At 44.1% G+C, this 18,867-nt stretch overlaps 1 protein-coding gene across 1 annotated transcript in view; it reads right to left on the bottom strand.

Annotated features, from left to right (window-relative positions):
- The window catches only part of ROR1 (receptor tyrosine kinase like orphan receptor 1), a 175,722-nt gene that overhangs the window by 28,864 nt on the left and 127,991 nt on the right, over positions 1-18,867 (bottom strand). Inside the window, exons 3-4 of the mRNA XM_074598332.1 lie at positions 15,891-16,178; positions 14,736-14,766 (exon numbers count right to left, since the gene is read on the bottom strand). Of these exons, the coding sequence (XP_074454433.1) occupies positions 14,736-14,766; positions 15,891-16,178 (319 nt within the window). The remainder of the gene's footprint in view (positions 1-14,735; positions 14,767-15,890; positions 16,179-18,867) is intronic.

Raw genomic sequence — 18,867 nt, 5'->3', positions numbered from 1 at the left:
CCGGGTTCATCCCTGAACAGCTGAGATCAGACTCTGAAACAGTCGGAGCTCCTGATGCCAACTATTGCCCCAAACACAGCTCCTAACGCAAAGCAAACACTCTCCAGATCGTTCCTTCACATTTATCACTGCTAAAATAATATTTTCTCTCATTATCTTCTGTTTCTTTCAAATTTGCAAATGACAGAGCACTCACGGAAGGTCAAATCCTCACCTCCTTCTTGTGCCTGGGCCAATTTGCAGAGGAAAATTGCATTGCGGTGGAAAAACTGACACCACCAAATTTTAAATAGATGCTAAAAAAATCACCAAAAGTCAGACAAAGAGATTTCTGAAACCAGCATAGCTGCAAACAGTACAGAGGAGGCTTTTACTATGCTTTTAGGTCCAAGATGAAGAGATTGTGCCATAATTCATATTTGTTTCTCACAAGATGGAAATGGTGGAACAGTCAACAAAAATGGAAAGGAAGTGTATTTATTTTCTTATCATATAAATACAATAAAATAGTTTATGTTCCAAAAGTAACTAAAGAAGACATTAGACAGCACCTACTAAAACCAGATCTTTTAAACATAGGTGGGTCAAGGCAGCATTGCGGTCTTGCATCCAAGAACTGTCAAAGGCAACATTCCCGTGATCTCTTCACGGCTGTTGATCTCCCCGGCAGCCCTCGCACCCCGGGGTGGAAAGAGCCGAGCGACCCCAGGTCTGCTGGCCTTACACCGACGAAGACAAAACAGCGCAATGGCTCAAACGGAGCCCAAACAATGCAGGATTTGAGGCAGTAACAGAGCTGGTGGCGATTCCCAGGAGCTTACGGAAAAGAGACCTCTCAGAGGTGCTTTGGCAAAGTCAGGCGTTGGGTTGTAAAGATAACGATGTTTGTATATTTAGAATCTTATACAGGCATTTGACTTGACACAGCACAAGCATGTTCAGAAGCTAAAGACAGATAAAATCAACATGACACGTCTGTCTTTCTTTTTTTTTCCAAGGATGTGCCCGAGCTAATTCAAAACCACTGGATTTGGAACATAACATACCCGAGAGAAGTACTAGAGCCTGTGTATTCCCTGGGATGGCTCCACGGAGGACTGCGACGGCCTCTTCTCGCCTCCAAACCTTCCAAATCTCTAAACTAGCTGTGAACCTTGAAAGGGGATCAGCTTGCTAAGTGTTCTCGGTGCTAATTGCCAGGCAGAACTGCGGCGAAAGAATGCGCCCATTCATCTCAAGCAAAATCAGGAGTGAGAGAAAATTTATTTATTTAAAGTAAATTTACTGACACGAGAAATTTGCCTGGAAAACTACGGCAGGGTAACATTTGCGATTAATTTTTTGCTTAACATGGATCTTTGTTGGCTCAGGCATCAATAATAGCATCCAACTAATAACAGGTCAGATGATAACTGCTTTCCTTCCCCACCAAGGTAACCACACGTATTTTCCTGTTAACAAGATCAATAAACTTGACACATTCTGAAATCGATGATTAACTCCTTTCACAGTATTTGAAGTCACCCAGGGTTATTGCTTTGAACGGCCAAAGCTCGAGTGTCATGCATGTTTTCAATTATCAGGATAAATACTGTAACACCTTATAATCTTCTTCCTCACACTTCATGATTTTGTGATGAAGTAACACAAATTGTGATTGAGTACATACAGGAGGGCAGCTCAATGATGTTATCTTTATAGAAAAACTCATTCTGAAGGTTTTACACCATATTGCAGCACAGAAAGCACCCTGGGTCAATACAGATTTATTCCCTTTTTTCATGTTTTTACTAGACTGAATAAACACTTGCCCCAAGACTGAAACCGCTGATTCTCCCAAAGGCTGCAGAATCCCAGGGTAAACTCTTGAGTTGAGCTCGGCGTGATTGACACACACTCCCAACAAGGAGCTCCACTGTTAGTTCGGGTGAGGATTGTTCCCTCCAGCTTCACCTGGGCTTTCGCAGCCTCTTCATCGTGGGGCTCTTGCTCACCACGCTCCCAACGGCATTGGGTGGCCCTTTTAAATTGCTGACTTTCAGGTGGTCCCCATACAAGAGAGACCCATTTAAGCATGGAGATGCCTGAAGCATCCCTGTACTTGTCCTCCCCTGGGAGCGGAGGAGCTTGTTCCCAGCAGGCACGCCAGGCCAGGTCTTATGAGGAGCAGCTGAGGGAGCTGGGGGTGTTCAGCCTGGAGAGAAGGAGGCTGAGGGGAGACCACCTCGCTCTCCACAGCTCCCTGAAAGGAGGCAGTAGAGAGTTGGAGACTGGTCTGTTCTCCCCAAGTGACAAGCGATAGAACAAGAGGAAATGGCCTCAAGTTGTGCCAGGGGAGGTTTGGATTGAATATTAGGAACAATTTCTTCACTGAAAGGGTTATCAAGCATTGGAACAGGCTGCCCAGGGAAGGGCTGGAATCATCATTCCTGGAGGTATTTAAAAGATGTGTAGATGTGGTGCTGAGGGACATGGGTTAGCGGTGGTTTGGGCAGTGTTAGGTTAATGGTTGGACTCAATCATCTTAAAGGTCTCTTCCAACCTAGACGATTCTATGATTCTATTTAAGGTGCAAGGAGAAACACCCTATAATCACTGAACCTTTTATGAAATCAGAAGATCTGAAGGTATGTGGAGATTGGATAAGGAAGGAAAATTTGCAGCTGCCCGGGCAGTGATTTTGAGGGACAAGCAGTGGTCCAGCACAAGGCTCTGGGTCCCAGTCCTGGGATGTCTCGTTAGGGAAAAGGCAAAAGCTCGGTGCCGAATCCATCTGAAGCGGGAAACGAAGCATAAAGTGCCCGTGGGAAGGGGGGCAGGAAGAAGAGGCCTACATATGGACAGAGATGACTTTTCACGTGGGTGAAAGGGAGCCCAGGACAGGAAACAACCAGGCACAGGCCACAGACACCGCCTTTCCCCCTTCCACTACCCACGCTTTGTTTGCAATACCATAATTATCATTATTGCTATTTTTTATTCTCTTGAATAATTGCTACCATGAGCCAGAACAGCTTTCACTACCCTAATGTTTCAAATGTTTCATCTTAATTCACTTTCCAGTGACGAACCTCCGACAGAGCCCTCACTGCTCCTCCTTTTCTTGGTTCCCCATCGACACAAACTGAAAATAGCAGAAGAGGATTTGTTTAAGGAATATCAACAACAGCTGGGCACTAAAGAAGAACAAAATGAGAAAGAGATTGAGATTTGCCCACTGAGATTTTACTACCTGGTTACGCAGGATATTTTATTACAACCACAGAAACGTTATAGGCCTTTAAATAGGATTTCCCCCATAATTAAAGACCTCGTGGCATAGAGGAATCTCGCTGTACCTTGGAGATGACCTCAGACATTAACTGGTTTCTGAAATGTTTGACTATTTCCTTACTTCACCCCTTACACCTGACCAACTCCTGTGGCTGTACAAAGGGCCAGAAACCCAGGGAAGTGCTGTAAGGACATTCAGCCACCAGAACTTGCAGATTTTTAAGTAAAACAAGACCGTAAGAGACTTTTAAACACGCTTGCCCCATGTGACAGAAGTTCAGTTTTCTCTTTCACAAAATCATAATAAAGATGACTGATTCACAATGTCATTTGTCAGTTTTCCGACTTAGTTACATTTAACTCATTCCATGACAGCTAGAAATCATTTTATACACATGTACAATTATTTCCTTTCTTTCCTCCTACATCTAAAAGCTTTTACACCCACCTCCCCAGAACTAACACCTGTACACATTGGGCAATAACGCTAAGGAGGCAACAGCCAGACAAGAGAAACTCAAGTAGAGGGACTTTTCACAAGGGCACGTAGTGACAGGACAAGGGGTAATGGCTTCAAACTGGAAGAGGGGAGATTGAGATGAGATGTGAGGCAGACGTTCTTTGCTGTGAGGGCAGTGAGCCCCTGGCCCAGGTTGCCCAGAGAAGCTGTGGCTGCCCCATCCCTGGAGGGGTTCAAGGCCAGGTTGGACGGGGCTTGGAGCAGCCTGGGCTGGTGGGAGGTGTCCCTGCCCAGGGCAGGGGGTTGGAATGAGACGGGCTTTAAGGTCCCTTCCAACCCAAACCATTCTATGATTCTATAATTCTAAGATTCTCCTGCAACACCAAAGTCTTACACTGACTGCCATTCCACCGCTGGCTGGTGGGGAGGGAAATCAAGGAGGTTGGTTTCCGGTCTTTTAGCTTTTTGTTGTGGGTTTTTTTTTTAACTGCTTAAGATAGACCAGCAAACCCCCAAAATATAATAGAAAGCTTCAAAAGCCTGGGACTGGGATGCTCTGGCACTTGGGCTACAACACAAAATAAGCCCCTCCTCCCCAAAACAACAGCAGCCATCTCTATTTTAGCAACTCTTAGATGAAGAAGCCATTGAAGAAGGCCCTCTGTTTTAAATACACACAAACAAAACAACGGACCAATAATTTCTGCCAGAAACTTTAAGATACCGCGTTGTTTGAGCCTAACACAAACCAGGTCTAATCCCACGCGAATCAGAGACACTCTAAAACGTATTTTTTCATTTGCCCTCTTTGAGGACAAGACATACATTCACGGCAAGTCCTTTCCAAAATAAAGCAGCACAAAGACAGGCTGTGTTTAGCCAGTGCTGTAACCTGACCCGGGCCAGGAAGGGTGAAATTAATTGTAATATTGTCAGATCTTGCCTCACAGCCTTCGGGCTCAAAGAAATCCTTGTAAGTCATTTAAATTGCCCTTACGATTAGAGCTAAATGAGAAATTTTTTTGATGAAAATTGTCTTAGAGAGAAAATATCATCTTCTGAAAACTGGAATGTTTCACAGAAACACAGTGGTTTGGACGAAATTGCTGCTGTGATCTTTTAGCAGCTCCAGAAGGAGTTTTTGGGTTGGCCTCAAAATAGTTGTTATCTGGAATGACCACATGAAATATGGGAAAATCAGGTTCTATCTCTGCTCTAAGGCAGAGCCAGCATCTTCCTCCTCTCAAGTGAGTACACCCTGGGCTAGGGGCCGTGCAACATTTATTTTCTGAGAAAAATGCCTAATGGTCTCAGCTTCATTTCAACATGGAATAAAACCAAATACTGACGGCTCGATATTTTTAATCAAATCCAATACTTTTTTTCCAAACAGTCTTAGCTGCAGCCTTAATGCAGAGCTTAGGAGCTCGGGTGCTCTGTCCTGGGGTGGACTGAACTCCTACCCAGGCAACTGCTGCCAGGAGCTCAGTGGGAAAATGGCCCCTGTGTGACTTTAAGGATATACAGCATTAATAGGAACAATACTTGGCAGGTCTGACTATGTGGTTTAACTCACAAGACTCACTTTATTATCAGACTTAGACACAGATTGCCGACTGTGCGTAATGACCTTTTTTTTTTTTTTTTTTGCAACAATTAAAGAATATCTCCATAAACACAATACCCCGAAGGCTGCAGATGACCAGGGTAAGTCATGCAACTTTTCAGCCTTTCCTGATTTGCTTTTTTTTTTTCCCCTTTCTCTTGCCAAACAGAAGAAACTTCAAAATGATTCTTACTTTGCTCCTTTTTAAATAAATTGGGAAAATACACACACAGTCTGTAACTCAGGGTCAAATTATGTAATTCCAGGATTTCTTTAAGTGTTTGTATAAACACCGACAATTGAGAAAAGCTATTACTATTAGAGAAAGGAAAATCTATCCTCTGTCTGCACTTTATGTCTCAGCCCCCCCCCCCCCAGGTTTCTGCGTGGGATTTGAAATATCCCTAGATACCAGTTTTAAAAAATGACAATAAGGTATCTGAGCCTATAAAGACAGCATAAATTCACCTTTCAGTGTTACCGTCAGCATTCATCACACGTGGTCAAACAAACTCAGTGCAACGGGACTAACGTAGCAAGGCTAAATTAGCCATCTAAAAAGCAGCTAAAAATAAAAAGCACAAGACTGGATTCAGTATTTCCAAAATGCTGAGAGCTGAGCACTTTCACGAGTGTAAAAGGTAAGTAAAAGCAATGTCACATTTTCACCTTCACTTCCAGTTGCTACAAATCCTGTGTGCAACGTCAGGCATTACTGACTACACAACCGGGTCGTATTAAAGCCTCATAGAAATAAAAGTACAAATACTCTTCAAATACCGTCTGTAGCATTCCACATCTGCCATTTCTATAGCAAACATTTATTTGCATACGTAGTTGCTATGGGTGATCCTGCGCAGAATGAAAACAAATCCAGATCTTAACAGCACATTGTCTTTTCCCTTGTATTACAAGAACGCATTAGGGAGCTCTGGCTCCTAAGTCATAATGTACTTTCTCATTTTTCCCTCCCCACTTAAAAAAATATTGACATCAGAGTAATTAATTTGTTTTCAGATAATACAACTAAGTCTCCATACTGTGTCATACCTTTCCTTTGTGCCGCATGAAGACAGAAGGGCTTTCTGTTTGCACTGCAGGCAGATAAGAGTGGAACGCTTCAGCTAAAATTCGCAAAAATATTTATCAGATACCCTTTCAAAAGTGAAAAGCACTTTCGAAGGTCAACCTTTCTCCAAACTACAGGTCAGCTTCTTTTCTGTAGACTTACCACAGCATAACAAAATACAGTGTAAGCCACTTCATTAGTAAGAGCTGGGGTAAGAGCTCTGTGGCAAAGAACTCGGATTTTTGCGGCATTGCTCACATGAAAACCAGCGGAGGCTGCACGGCCGCAGCGGACAAGAACAATAACCCCGTGGCTCAGGATCTGGCCTGCTCCTCCAGAGACACGGCTCAATTCTCTATTCCGTTGCAGGCTGCACATGCCGTACCTTGGGTACGTCCCCCAGGGTGTCAAACCCAGAGGTGACTGGCGTGACTTCTGCTGAAGTAGCACCAACAGCTGCGGTTAAGGCAACCGAAACGCACCTTTAATCTTACTCTGGCTCAATTTCCCGTATGTGGTCTGGGAGATAAGAGGAGGTAAAGAGGCAAAGGATCCTGGGATTCTCAGATAATGTGTGTATTTAGCTACGTAAGTATCCTGAAGTAGATAAAATGCACCAGAATACTGTCTGTAGCCAATTCATTTAATACAAGATACAAATATGACTTCCTAAATTCTATATTACATTTACCCAGAGGTTTTCCTTTATTTTCGCTTGCTCAGGAAGGTCCAGGAGCATGCCCCCTCCTAAACCGTGCACCCTGGTGCCTCAGCAGTCACTTCACTGCCCGCGATGCTACAGGGACATTGCAAAGAAAATCACATCAGGATGATCAGACCAAGGGAAAAGGTGAGACAGCGGCACAGAGATAAGTGAGCACCGGATCAAAGCCCCAGTGAAGAGGACAAGTCCTGCTCTCCCTGGAAACATTTCATTTCCATGACTGGCATGCTCACAGCAGATAATCTGACTCTCAGACCCTGGCAAAACTAAGGGAGTATTATTTTCACTCGAATGAAGTAATGCAACAGAACGTAACATGGTTTCTGTCAGCATCAGCCACTCAGACTTCATCTTCATACCGCCTGATTTTTTTGCACAAATATATTTATATTGGCCTCCACATAGAATATCCCACTTCCAGCTTGCGTCTCAGCCCCTCTATGCCGTACCTACAAGCTGTTGCACCAACACGCAGCGGGGCTATAAAAGACCCCGCGCCAAAACTCCTGGGACTTGCATTCAGTCCTCATTCAAAATTTCCACTGAGGTAGTTTCTGTGACGGCCACAAAACACGTCACAGGACTGGAAATCAAATACTCCTCCTTCACCAAGACCCCGGAGGTCCAGGCTGGTGCCCAGCACGGGCGCAGGAGCCCCGGGTGCTGGTGGTGGGAACCAGCAGGGAGGTGGGTGTCGGGATGCCGCTGGAGCGGTTCTCCCATCAATCCACTCTTGCCTCTTTATCGGCATTTTTTCTTCTATAAAATTTAGCTTCTATGGCCAAAAGGGGAAAGTCTCTCTGTTACTCTATGAAATCCACAATCAAATACACAGTTGGCCAAGTCTCACCTGGACGCTGGCCAGTAGTTACGCTTTTTCTTGTTGAAGGAACCATGCTGACATCCAGCTACACAGAGCCACTGTATAAAAGATCTGTTTTACTGAAAAACCCAGATGTGTTTAACTAAAAAAATAATAATAAAAAAAAAATCTTAATCACTGAAAAAGAGGATGGGAGAATCCTGTGGGGCTTGTGGTTTCACAAGCCTTGCAAGCTATTTCTGGGAATCCCAAACCCCATTTGATTTTATGAATCAAATACCCCTTAAAATTACAGCCCTCTCCTCTCCTCTTCTCCTCCTCTTCTCTCCTCATTCCCAGTGGTTAAATAAAGAACAAAACAATACCATATTTAGGTTATATATATAAAAAAGTCTCTGTTGAGAACAAAAGGACTGTTCAAGAGCAATCCTGACACAAGGACTGTATATACTCTGCTCAGGAGGTGCCAGTCCGTGGCATATACATCCCGGCTGATCCACACTCACGCCGTTGTCTCTCTGCAGCACAGTAACCACTGCACATCCAAGAGCAGGAATACTGATGAGTTAAGACATTTTTCTCCTCTAAAACCTAAACCACCACATCTAGCGAACATAGAGAATACTTCCAAGAAGTGCCATTGCTGTTCTTCCCGTGTTTCTGCTGTAATTAAGTCAAAAGTCTGTGTTGTTGAATGAAATATTTCACCTGCAGGTTAAGCCTTTTCGAAACATGCTCACAACACAAGAAACTGGTTTTGTGCAGCTCCGACACAGATTATACAGAGCATTTTCCAGACCTCTTCCCACTGGACTACACTCCAGCAGGGTTTATCTAGCTCGCTTTTAGACTGGGCCATGTGAAAAAGCATTTTTGTTTTCTTTCCCACTGTGGCTCTTGTGGCGGTTCTTGAACAGAGTGCAAGTTTGCTGCATCTCCTCGAATTTCAGTGACTTGCTCCTAGGATTTCTCCTGGTGAAGTTCAGGAGGGCCATCTCTCCAGGCAGCGGAAACAATACAGAATGAGGAAAAAAGGACAATAATAATGGAAAAGATTGGGAACACAACCATTTTCCAGGCCAAAATATCTCTATTGTTATATTAAATTCTCTCGTCTCCAGGAATCCGCCGTGCTCTGACCTCAGCCCTTTCGGATTTTGTTCTCTGTAGCAACCTGAGGGACCTGAAGGTAAGATACACACTTCTACGTCCTTAAAGGACCAAACCTTGCCATGGATGATGGATAAAAAGTGAGTTTCAAAGCGATGTGAAGCACGAGAACTTCAAAAATAACGTTAAAGTTACGGTCTATTGGGAAATTTTTAGAAGCGATGACTACAGCCATGAATATATGTGTGTGTAAAATATCTATACACACAGAGAGAAATACGCAACACACAAGCATACATCGATACACCGACACATGCTGGAAAACAGTTAACCAGCAGAATGCTCCCCTTGATCTTCCTCAAATTAGTCAACGAATTCAATTTGAGTTTGCGTTCATAAATTCTGTGGGAAAAAAAGAAGGGGCTAAATTAGCTGATGGTGGTCTTTTACAGCAAGAGCCAGCAGGACCTGACTTATCTGCCAGAAGAGCCCCCCCCTGGATTCCTGCCTGTTGTGGAGGTGCCCTTGACACCATCCACTTTAGGGAAACTATTCCAGTAGTCCAAGAGCCGGAGCCGGCGCTGCCGTCCGGTTCCTGGGCACTCTCCCCACAGCTCACCACGCTGCTTGGAGCGGGCGCTCTATCTGCAGCACCTTCCGGCGAAACCAAAGATAAAATAATGATTTATTTATAAAGCGGGAGCGTGGGTTGTTTTTGCTTTTTAAAGAAAAGCTTCTCCAAGCTATGTCAGAGCCGCGGAGCAGCAGAGCACGTTAATGGAATGTAACTCCGTGGCCTCGCAGATAAGGGCTTTAAAGCTGACCTTTGCCAAACGCAGGAGAGTTAAAGGAAGGACGTTCAGGTCAGCCAGTGCTTTTCACTGCGGCAAGACCTTGGGATTCTGGATTTCCTTACGGATTGCAGCGGAGTGTTTCTGCTGGAGTTTCTTTCATTCGCTTCAGGCTGATTTGCAAATCAGACTTTTGGCTCTAGCTGACTATAACAGTGCTAAAGGAAAGCAGAAAGAATACGGATATAACACACACACGAATTATTATGTTATCTAGCATTGCCTATCTTCTTTTGCAGAAGTCATCCATTTAACCTTTTTATTTTCAAGCTACAGTTGGCCCATCTATTTTTCTGCCATCACATCAGGGCAGAACTCTGCATCTATAAATTACGCGGAGAAAAAGTGCTGAGCATATGGATTTTTTTAAAAAACATGATCCTCAAATTAAATCCTGAAATGAACAGAACCTTCCACTCACGGTAGGTTGATAAAGACAACATGGGAAAAGCACACCCACAGTGAAAGGCTGCTGCTTGCCATCGATTTTGTTCATTGCCTTATCATAGGAGAAGAAACTCACGCTGATAAGGCACAAACACTATCCAAGTAAGAGTTTTCATTTCCGCAACATCCATCAAAGTGCTTCCCATATTCAGCCTTCATTTAACCACTGTAAAATAATAAGATATGTCCGTATGATGATGTACGGTAAGTGTCCCTTTGTTCAGAGCGACACCAGCGGCCAGCTTGCACGGCTGGGGAAGAGAGACGTAGGTTCCCGTGAAAGTATCTTGGGGAACCAAAATCAGCTGGACCCACAGACCCAGAGCCAGTTTACCCCAAGCACCAGGACGATGCCCTAACCTTCGAAGATATTTTCTGAGCCAGCTTCCAGGACTATTCCTTGAAGGAAGTGTTTCCCCTTAGAACTCCCACAAGTCTTAAACGTTGGGAAGGGAGGTTGACCATGAACTACATCTGTCACCTTGGAACTTGAAAATTGAGGCTGGCACGGATGGGGTTAGTTTTCCCAGATAAAAGCAGGTATTTCTCATAACTAGTCCTATTGCTTATCTCATAGCAACGGGGAGTCCCAAAATGGCACCAAGACTATGCAACAACACAGTAGTCTGAAGGCTGATGCATTCCGAGGGTCTCATAGGGTGCTCCAAGTTCTCTTCACAATTGAAGAAATTTACAATCAAAATACCAGAAAAAATACGTTTTAATATCTAGAACAACTTAAATTTGTTTTTCAGACAAGAAAATATAGCAGAGCTATACAAACTGCTGTTTCCCTGTGCAGAAGAGTACTGCTGCCTTTAACTAGTACTCCTTCAAACGCTGTTTTGTGACACTTACCTCTGTAATGTGGGATCATTCTTACCACAGGCACTTCCACCAAATTTTCATTCATTTCATAGCTACAAATTGGTTTGCCAGCTTGTACGGGGAGAAGGCTGTGCATGAGTAGGCTGTACAATACTCAAGATACCGCTGGCACGGAAAGAACAGGAAACAGCGAGGAACAGATTTCGAGGCAATTTCTCTCCCGCATTCCATAACATGCAATTTCTCCTTGCGATTCACACAGCGGGACCCGCTGCTGCTATCCATACGGATCTTGCACTCATGCCACTGGCAACGGATACGAACTAGGTTCAAGATGACATACACTGACCTTTTTCTTACTCTGATTTAGTATGAGTTCCAAGTTTATCATTTCTTTGTCATAAGCTCCTTCCTGATTCTCTTATTTCATAGATTAAATCTGGCTTGCTTCTACAGGAATGTAAATGTTCTCCATTCAGTAAAACAGAGGTCCCTCTGCACATTTCTTTGGAGACGTTTCTCTCCAATGTTTAGCACAACGTGACCTTTTACTAAACAGAGCCCACAACCTCCCAGGATAATGAAGTGTCATTAAATATCTTTTGTGGTTACAAAATTATAAGGCACAATTATGAAGTCAACTATTAAAGAAGAAGTCTCACTTTATTTTCACCTTTTCTCACTCTTTTGTCTTTGTACCTGTGTGTCCCAATGGGCAGCAAATGCTGAAAACAAAATTGAAGTCTTAGATTAAGTCACTTTAAAGCCAATTTAATGTTTGAGGTGGTGCATATAGAAAACAGTGATTAGTTCTTCCCTGGATATATGGGCTTTGCACGCAGAATAAGACAGGGCTATGGTAAGATACTGCTGCTAGAATCATAGAATCATAGGGTTGGAAGGGACCTCTGGAGATCATCCAGTCCAACCCCCTGCCAGAGCAGGGTCACCTAGAGCAGGTGGCACAGGAACGCGTCCAGGTGAGTTCTGAATGTCTCGAGAGTTGGAGACTCCACCACCTCTCTGGGCAGCCTGTTCCAGTGCTCTGCCACCCTCACAGGAAAGAAGTTCCTCCTCATGTTTAGGTGGAACTTCCTATGCTCAAGTTTGTGCCCATTGCCTCTTGTCCTGTCCCCGGGCACCACTGAGAAGAGCCTGGCCCCATCCTCCTGACACCCACCCTTTAAGTATTTATAAGTGTTGATAAGGTCCCCCCTCAGTTGTCTTTTTTCCAGACTGAAGAGACCCAAATCCCTCAGCCTTTCCTCATAAGAGAGGTGTTCCAGTCCCCTTATCATCTTTGTAGCCCTCTGCTGCACCCTTTCCAGCAGTTCCCTGTCCCTCTTGAACCGGGGAGCCCAGAACTGGACACAGTACTCCAGGTGCGGCCTCACCAAGGCAGAGTAGAGGGGGAGGATGACCTCCCTTCACCTGCTGGCCACGCTCTTCTTGATGCACCCCAGGATGCCATTGGCCTTCTTGGCCACAAGGGCACATTGCTGACTCATGGTCATCCTGTTGTCCACCAGGACTCCCAGGTCTCTTTCCACAGAGCTGCTCTCCAGCAGGTCAGCCCCAACCTGTACTGGTGCATGGGGTTGTTCCTCCCCAGGTGCAGCACCCTACACTTGCCCTTGTTGAACTTCATAAGGTTTCTCTCTGCCCAGATCTCCAACCTGTCCAGGTCTCTCTGTATGGCAGCACAGCCTTCCGGTGTGTCAGCCACCCCACCCAGCTTGGTGTCATCAGCAAACTTGCTGAGGGCGCGCTCTATCCCCTCATCCAGGTCATTGACGAATATATTGAACAGGACTGGACCCAGTACTGACCCCTGGGGAACACCACTCATCACTGGTCTCCAACTAGAAGAAGGGTGCTTAGCTCAAGTGGAGTGTAATACTCCCATACTCCTCCTCTCGGAATTAGCACTCATGACGCTGGTTTGGTTTTTCCCTCGTGGTCCGGATGATGCTGTGCAGACATCGCCTTAGAGCTCAGCCCAACACTCACTGAATTAGAGGGACCATTTGCTGTTACTTCTCTGTAACTGGGTGAGGCTTTTAGCTAGTTAAGTTGTGGTCCTTTTTAGGGGGGTGGGGGCAAAAAAACCCCAAAACCCTGCCAGAAAAAAACATGGGAAAAAGGTACCCAAACCTATTTTGTTTTTAAAAAGTGATGCAATCCTGAGTAGCCAAGACAGTGAAATTCCAGCAGAGCTCTCTGCTTTCTGTGCTCACACTGCTCTGCCGTGGGTTTCTGACCACCAAGGACACGTTGCTTAACCTTACAAATTGCGGAAACCCCAAATTAGGTGGAAGCAGACACAAAATACGCATCTTCTCAACTCATTAATTAAGCCTCCAAACCGCTAAAGAGCCCGTCAGTCCCCACTTCCCACAGCACAACGAAGCTTTCCTCCCCAGAACATCACAATCTCAAAAAGGAGTCTAAGTCCAAACAAGGAACTCCCCTTCCAAAATAAACTCAGTAACTTCGTGTCAGGTACCTTCAAAAGGGAAGACAAAAACACATTTTATGATGTTCCATTAGAGGGCATCCTAGCATGTCCTTTTGTGGTCAGATGCTTCCCCTAATTTATACCCTTTGCAATACTTTGTGAACAATCTTCTATAAGGACAGTCAGGAACATTCACATCCCCAAACTTTTGCATTCCCTGCAACCGTATTAGCAGTTTCATTTTATGTTTTAGTTGGTACTGTATTTCTCTTCCGATGGTGCACCTTCCCTCACCAGGAGAGGTGGGGTTTCAGTATTGTTCCATGCATGTAAAATCTGAACAAGGTGGACATTCTATCACAAAATTAATTTCAAACTTCAGTTGAAGATCACACTTGAAAACAATAAGGGACTATAAAAGCTGAGCAAGTTTGATCGTGTATCTTGAAACTAGCGGGGAAGATACACGTACGTTCTCAAAAGCTACCAAAGACAGAAGCTCCAGTGCCAAAATACAACCACGTGGCAACTGCTCAGACCCAGCAGCAGGGACCCGGCAGGGTACAGGGGGCTCCAGGATACAGAGAGCTCTCGTAAAAACAGCCGCTGCTCCCACCCAGGTACCCAATCTTCAAAAACTCATTTTTAAGACAGTTTACTAATACAGCTACAGATAGACACAGAGTCAGCTTACGACCAGCAGTCCCCTTAAAATCAGTAAGAAGCCCCTAGGTAGTAAAATCTACTTATAGTGACAAATATTTTCCAGATTGGGCTGTGACATGTATGAAAATCAGTTTCTGCTCATACCTATAGGCACCTGGAAATCAGTTCAAAGGCTGAAGGCACCAGAGGATCTAAAGGTAATAATATTGGAAATTAAGAAGTCTAGTGTAAGAAATAAGAGCTGACATGATAACATGAAAATATATCTAAGAGACAGATAATTCCGTTACAATAAATTACCATACTATCTGACTTAAAGTGGAATGTAAAAGTGCTCCTGTCACACAAAATGACAAATGAACTTCTGACTGCTGAAACGCAAGATTAATGAATCGACATAACAGACATGAAACAACTTACGATGATCCTGGACTTGCTGTTGGCGGGGGACCTGGAAAAGTGACAGAAGAAAAACAGCGTGATGAGTTATGGCGAGGTAGCAAGCAGGAAGCTTTCGAAAACCTTTTAAAAGATAAAAGCAACAGTCTGTCATGTTGGATGTGGTTTATGCAGTTTAACAGACGAGTCGCAGTTTCTCAGTACCAAAGACAAGACTGTATCCTGGAGCAACAATTTTCTGCAAAACACCGTAGACGAGGACAATAACCAGGTGAGACATTCATCCTGCAATTCAGCAGTGTCGCGGGCCGTCACAGAAAAGCAAACCACAGGAGGCTTGTACAAAAGCATGTTGTAACTACAACTGGGAGAAAACAGCATCGTTTCCCCCTATCAATCTTCATTATTTATCAGGGAATTCACCCTAGGCCTGATTCAGATGCATGGATCAAATGTGTCCTGCCCCCAGCGGGCTCTGGCTGGGAGGGTTTTGCTGTTCCTGCCCTCCCTGCTTTTATTTGGGCAACTACTGGAAGGCCTGGGCAGACGGCGCACAAGTTCACTGGCACAGCAGGCTGAGAAGTCGGCTGCAGCAGGTTTCAGGGAAGTTCATACGAATGTTATTTGCTCTAGAAACTGAATCATGAGGTTAAATATTGCTCCAGTCAGAAAAAAGAAAAATACTCACTGTTTTCTACAGAAGCGTCTATAAAAGTATCATTGTTCAGATTAAAATCTCCTACATCTCAGATACAGGCTGAAGGACAACTGCCTTACGAGACAAGGCCTAATGATTAATTTCTTATTAAAATTTTAAAATTTGGAAGATTTATGAAAAAAGACTATAAAACTCATCACATACATCATTCGTTATATGTTATTTGTCCAGCTCCTAAGAGGACTAACCAAGAGTCTGTGCAAATATCTTCATCTCAGTGAATTATTTCCCTCTGAAAGGGGAGGTGGAGGAGAATACGCGCAAAACCTGTTTCTCGGTTGGAATCCTCTCAGTTTTAAGATCAGCTTGTAAGGCAATTATCTTAATACAAACTTTGATTTTGAAGAAAATGTGCTTATTTTACCTGATAGATATATATATCTACCCCACTAACAGGTCTCCAGTCTATACCGCAAGCTGAAGTTTCTCACCTACTAGAGACAAAGGAGGTCACGTACCAAATTTCACAAAGAGCACACCAGTTGTAGAGACAGTCTTTCTGCCGTTAGTCGCAACACACTGGAAATAGCCTGTATCCGTAGTGTCAAGGTTCCTTATTCGCAGCCGAGACCCGTAGCTTGTGGCACGGAAGGAGATCCTCCGGGGTTCTTGGACAACCGGAGCGTCGTTTTTCAGCCAACGGACCGTCGGAGGAGGATTGCCAGAGACTTTACAGTGCAGCTCTGCCGTCTGGCCAAGGGTGGTAGTTATGTTATTCATAGGTTCATCGAGCGTCAAGAAGTAGTCTGTTAGATAAAAAGAAAAAAAGGGTAAATAATGAACTCCAGCTCGGGAAACACCACTTTAAAGAAAACTCATGCTTGTCTTTGAAAGGGAAACAAAGGAAATGGCTATCAGGTTTATTAGAAAATGAGAATACTTGTTAATTGTTGTTTCAGGGCAGGCAATAGGTCCCACATAGTTTTAGACTGTAATAAAAGGAACAAATTTTGGAATTCCCATTGCACTATAGTAATGCTGTATTTCTGGAAAACCTCCCTTCCTTCACACACCCATGGATTCATTCTGCTTTCTCAACATCATCCTACTGGGCTTTATTTAACACAGAAAAAGGGGGTAACGCCGCTTCTTTTTGTTCTTTTATTTTTCCTTTTTGCCAACCAATTAACATGAAAAACGTATCAGAAATCTGGCTGCTCATTTTGATGCCTATGCAGATCTGCTCCCGCTCACGTTAGGACCCACAAAATACAGCCATATATGAAATGAATTGTTCAGAAGCAAAGGTCTCAGAGCCACTTTCAATTGACAGACAGAGCAGCGTAGACATGTTATCAATGATTTTGCAAGCACTACCTGCATAGATGAAGGAATAAAGATCACATCTAGGAGATGAAGAGCTTTTCTCTCACTCAGTATTTCCCTTGCCAAGAGTACTACAGTTTATCTTAAATCTGAAATAGGTCTCATGATAGGTGCAAGCAGAAGATCAAGAATTCTTTTGTCAAGACAGGGAATGTTAAATCAACATGTTGCTAAATTAATCTCTTCTAATCCATTTGTGAGCACTGCCTTCTCCTGTCAAGTGCTGTTTCATTCCGCACCGTTCAGGAAGACGACTATTTCTAGTTAGCTGTATTCAACATTTAATTAAATCCTTTAAAGGCAGAGAGCGAGATGGATTGGGTACGGGGAAAGGAATACGTGGGCTTTCATCTCCGTGTCACAGGTTCAGATCTAACGGTGGTCATTACTGGCCAAAATCCATTAGGAGCTGCTGGCTGTCTCAGCAGGGCGGCCGAGGAATGAGGAACCCAGAGGCTGTACGCGGCTCCCGCACTCTCACAGCCAACCCGGGAGGTCAAGAAAAGCCTATCAGCAAGTAGACCTGGGCTGTGCTGCTCACGCTCCACCGCTCTCAGGTACAGCTACTGTTAACTCCAGCAATAAGCCTGCCTAAAAGCATGAAAAAAATCTCCAACGCATATAAAGACAGCTTAGCCAACTAACTAATTCACTCCCCTAATTATTTACTTTGATCATGTCTTCACTGGCTACTCCCTTCATTATGCTTTGTGTATATCAATATCTTTTTCCTTTGTATTTAATCTGTTTAGCATGTAAGCACCTACCCTGTATTTGCACAGCACTTTATACAAGGCGTCTCTCTTCTCAGTTGGTCCTGAGGAGCCGTAGGATAAATGTTTAGCACAAAGGAACTGCCCACGCATATTTTTGTTCACTGAATAACTAGTCTTTTAACACGCAGGTATGAAACTGCGCAAAATACGACTGTTATCTATACTCCCATGGATCTAACTAGTTAGGAAATCTATGTATGGGGTAAAAAGGGCAGAGATCCTGGCCTCGGTGAAGAGAGACGACAGGGTCCGATGTCTCTTCAGGGGTGTCCGACTGGCCTTTCAGCTCTCTGGAATCATTTCTGCATGCTTCCTTGCAAGACTAGAACTGTTTCTGACTTGCTATCTTAATAACCTCACCGGGAAGCCTAATCTAAGTCAGCACACGTATTCTTGCGTTCTCTCCACAATCTGGGTTTAATAAAATCACACTAAGAGCATGGAACTGGATAACCGCATTTAATTATCCAACGTAACATTTCTTTACCACAGTCATTTATATAATTCCTGATAACGTTTCAAAGACCGGCTCAGACATCTACACTATAACATGGTCAGAGAACAGAATGGCCTCAGTCCTGTGATGGTCTTGCTGACAAACAGCACAGTAAATATAACATTTTAAAGGTCCTATGGTATACAGGAGAGGCGAATAAAGGAGTAAGGATGTAGGGCAGGTTTTCAAAGGCTGGAGAAGGATTTTAAAGGATCAGTAGGCAGGGAGAAAGTATGGCGGTAACACAAGAGCTATGGGTGCAACTTCTCTATAGGTACAAACAGAAACAGCCTCTCAGCATTAGGAGCTTCTGACTCTTCCCTAAGTGTTCTCCACCTTCCTCCATGAACTACTACGGAGACGCTAAAACAAAACACATCTGTTAAATTCAGCATAGCTTAGTCCTCAAGTCCACAAATTTTACATCCAAATCATAAATGAGATCAAGCAGATCACCGGAGATGACATTTAAACAGGGCAGGTTTCAAGCAATTGGAAGCTTCACGAGGAGCCCTTCGTCACAGGTAAAGCAGTTCTGTACTTGAGACTGAGCTGAAGGACTAACAGTGCTTCCAACAAACCCTGGACTGTTACTGGGGCATACAAAATTACGTGCATTCCTTCCCTGGCATGCACAAAAGCCCTCCATTGCTGCCCTTGCCCAGAATGGAAGGGCTGAAGAGAAGCCCAATTTTATTTTTAATAATTGTGTCTAACTCTCACCTATCAAAGTCCATCAAATCTCCCAAGCTACTGCAACCATCCTCTCCCTTTACTAACAACTATGCAAAGAACATATAAAACAGTTCCTGCCTGCGGCCAGGTTTCTGTCCAGGT

The sequence above is a fragment of the Larus michahellis genome, chromosome 8 (genome assembly GCF_964199755.1).
Source record: "Larus michahellis chromosome 8, bLarMic1.1, whole genome shotgun sequence".
Taxonomy (NCBI): Eukaryota; Metazoa; Chordata; class Aves; order Charadriiformes; family Laridae; genus Larus; species Larus michahellis.
The sequence above is the reverse complement of the archived record's forward strand: the minus strand, read 5'-3'. Positions and strand labels throughout refer to the sequence as shown.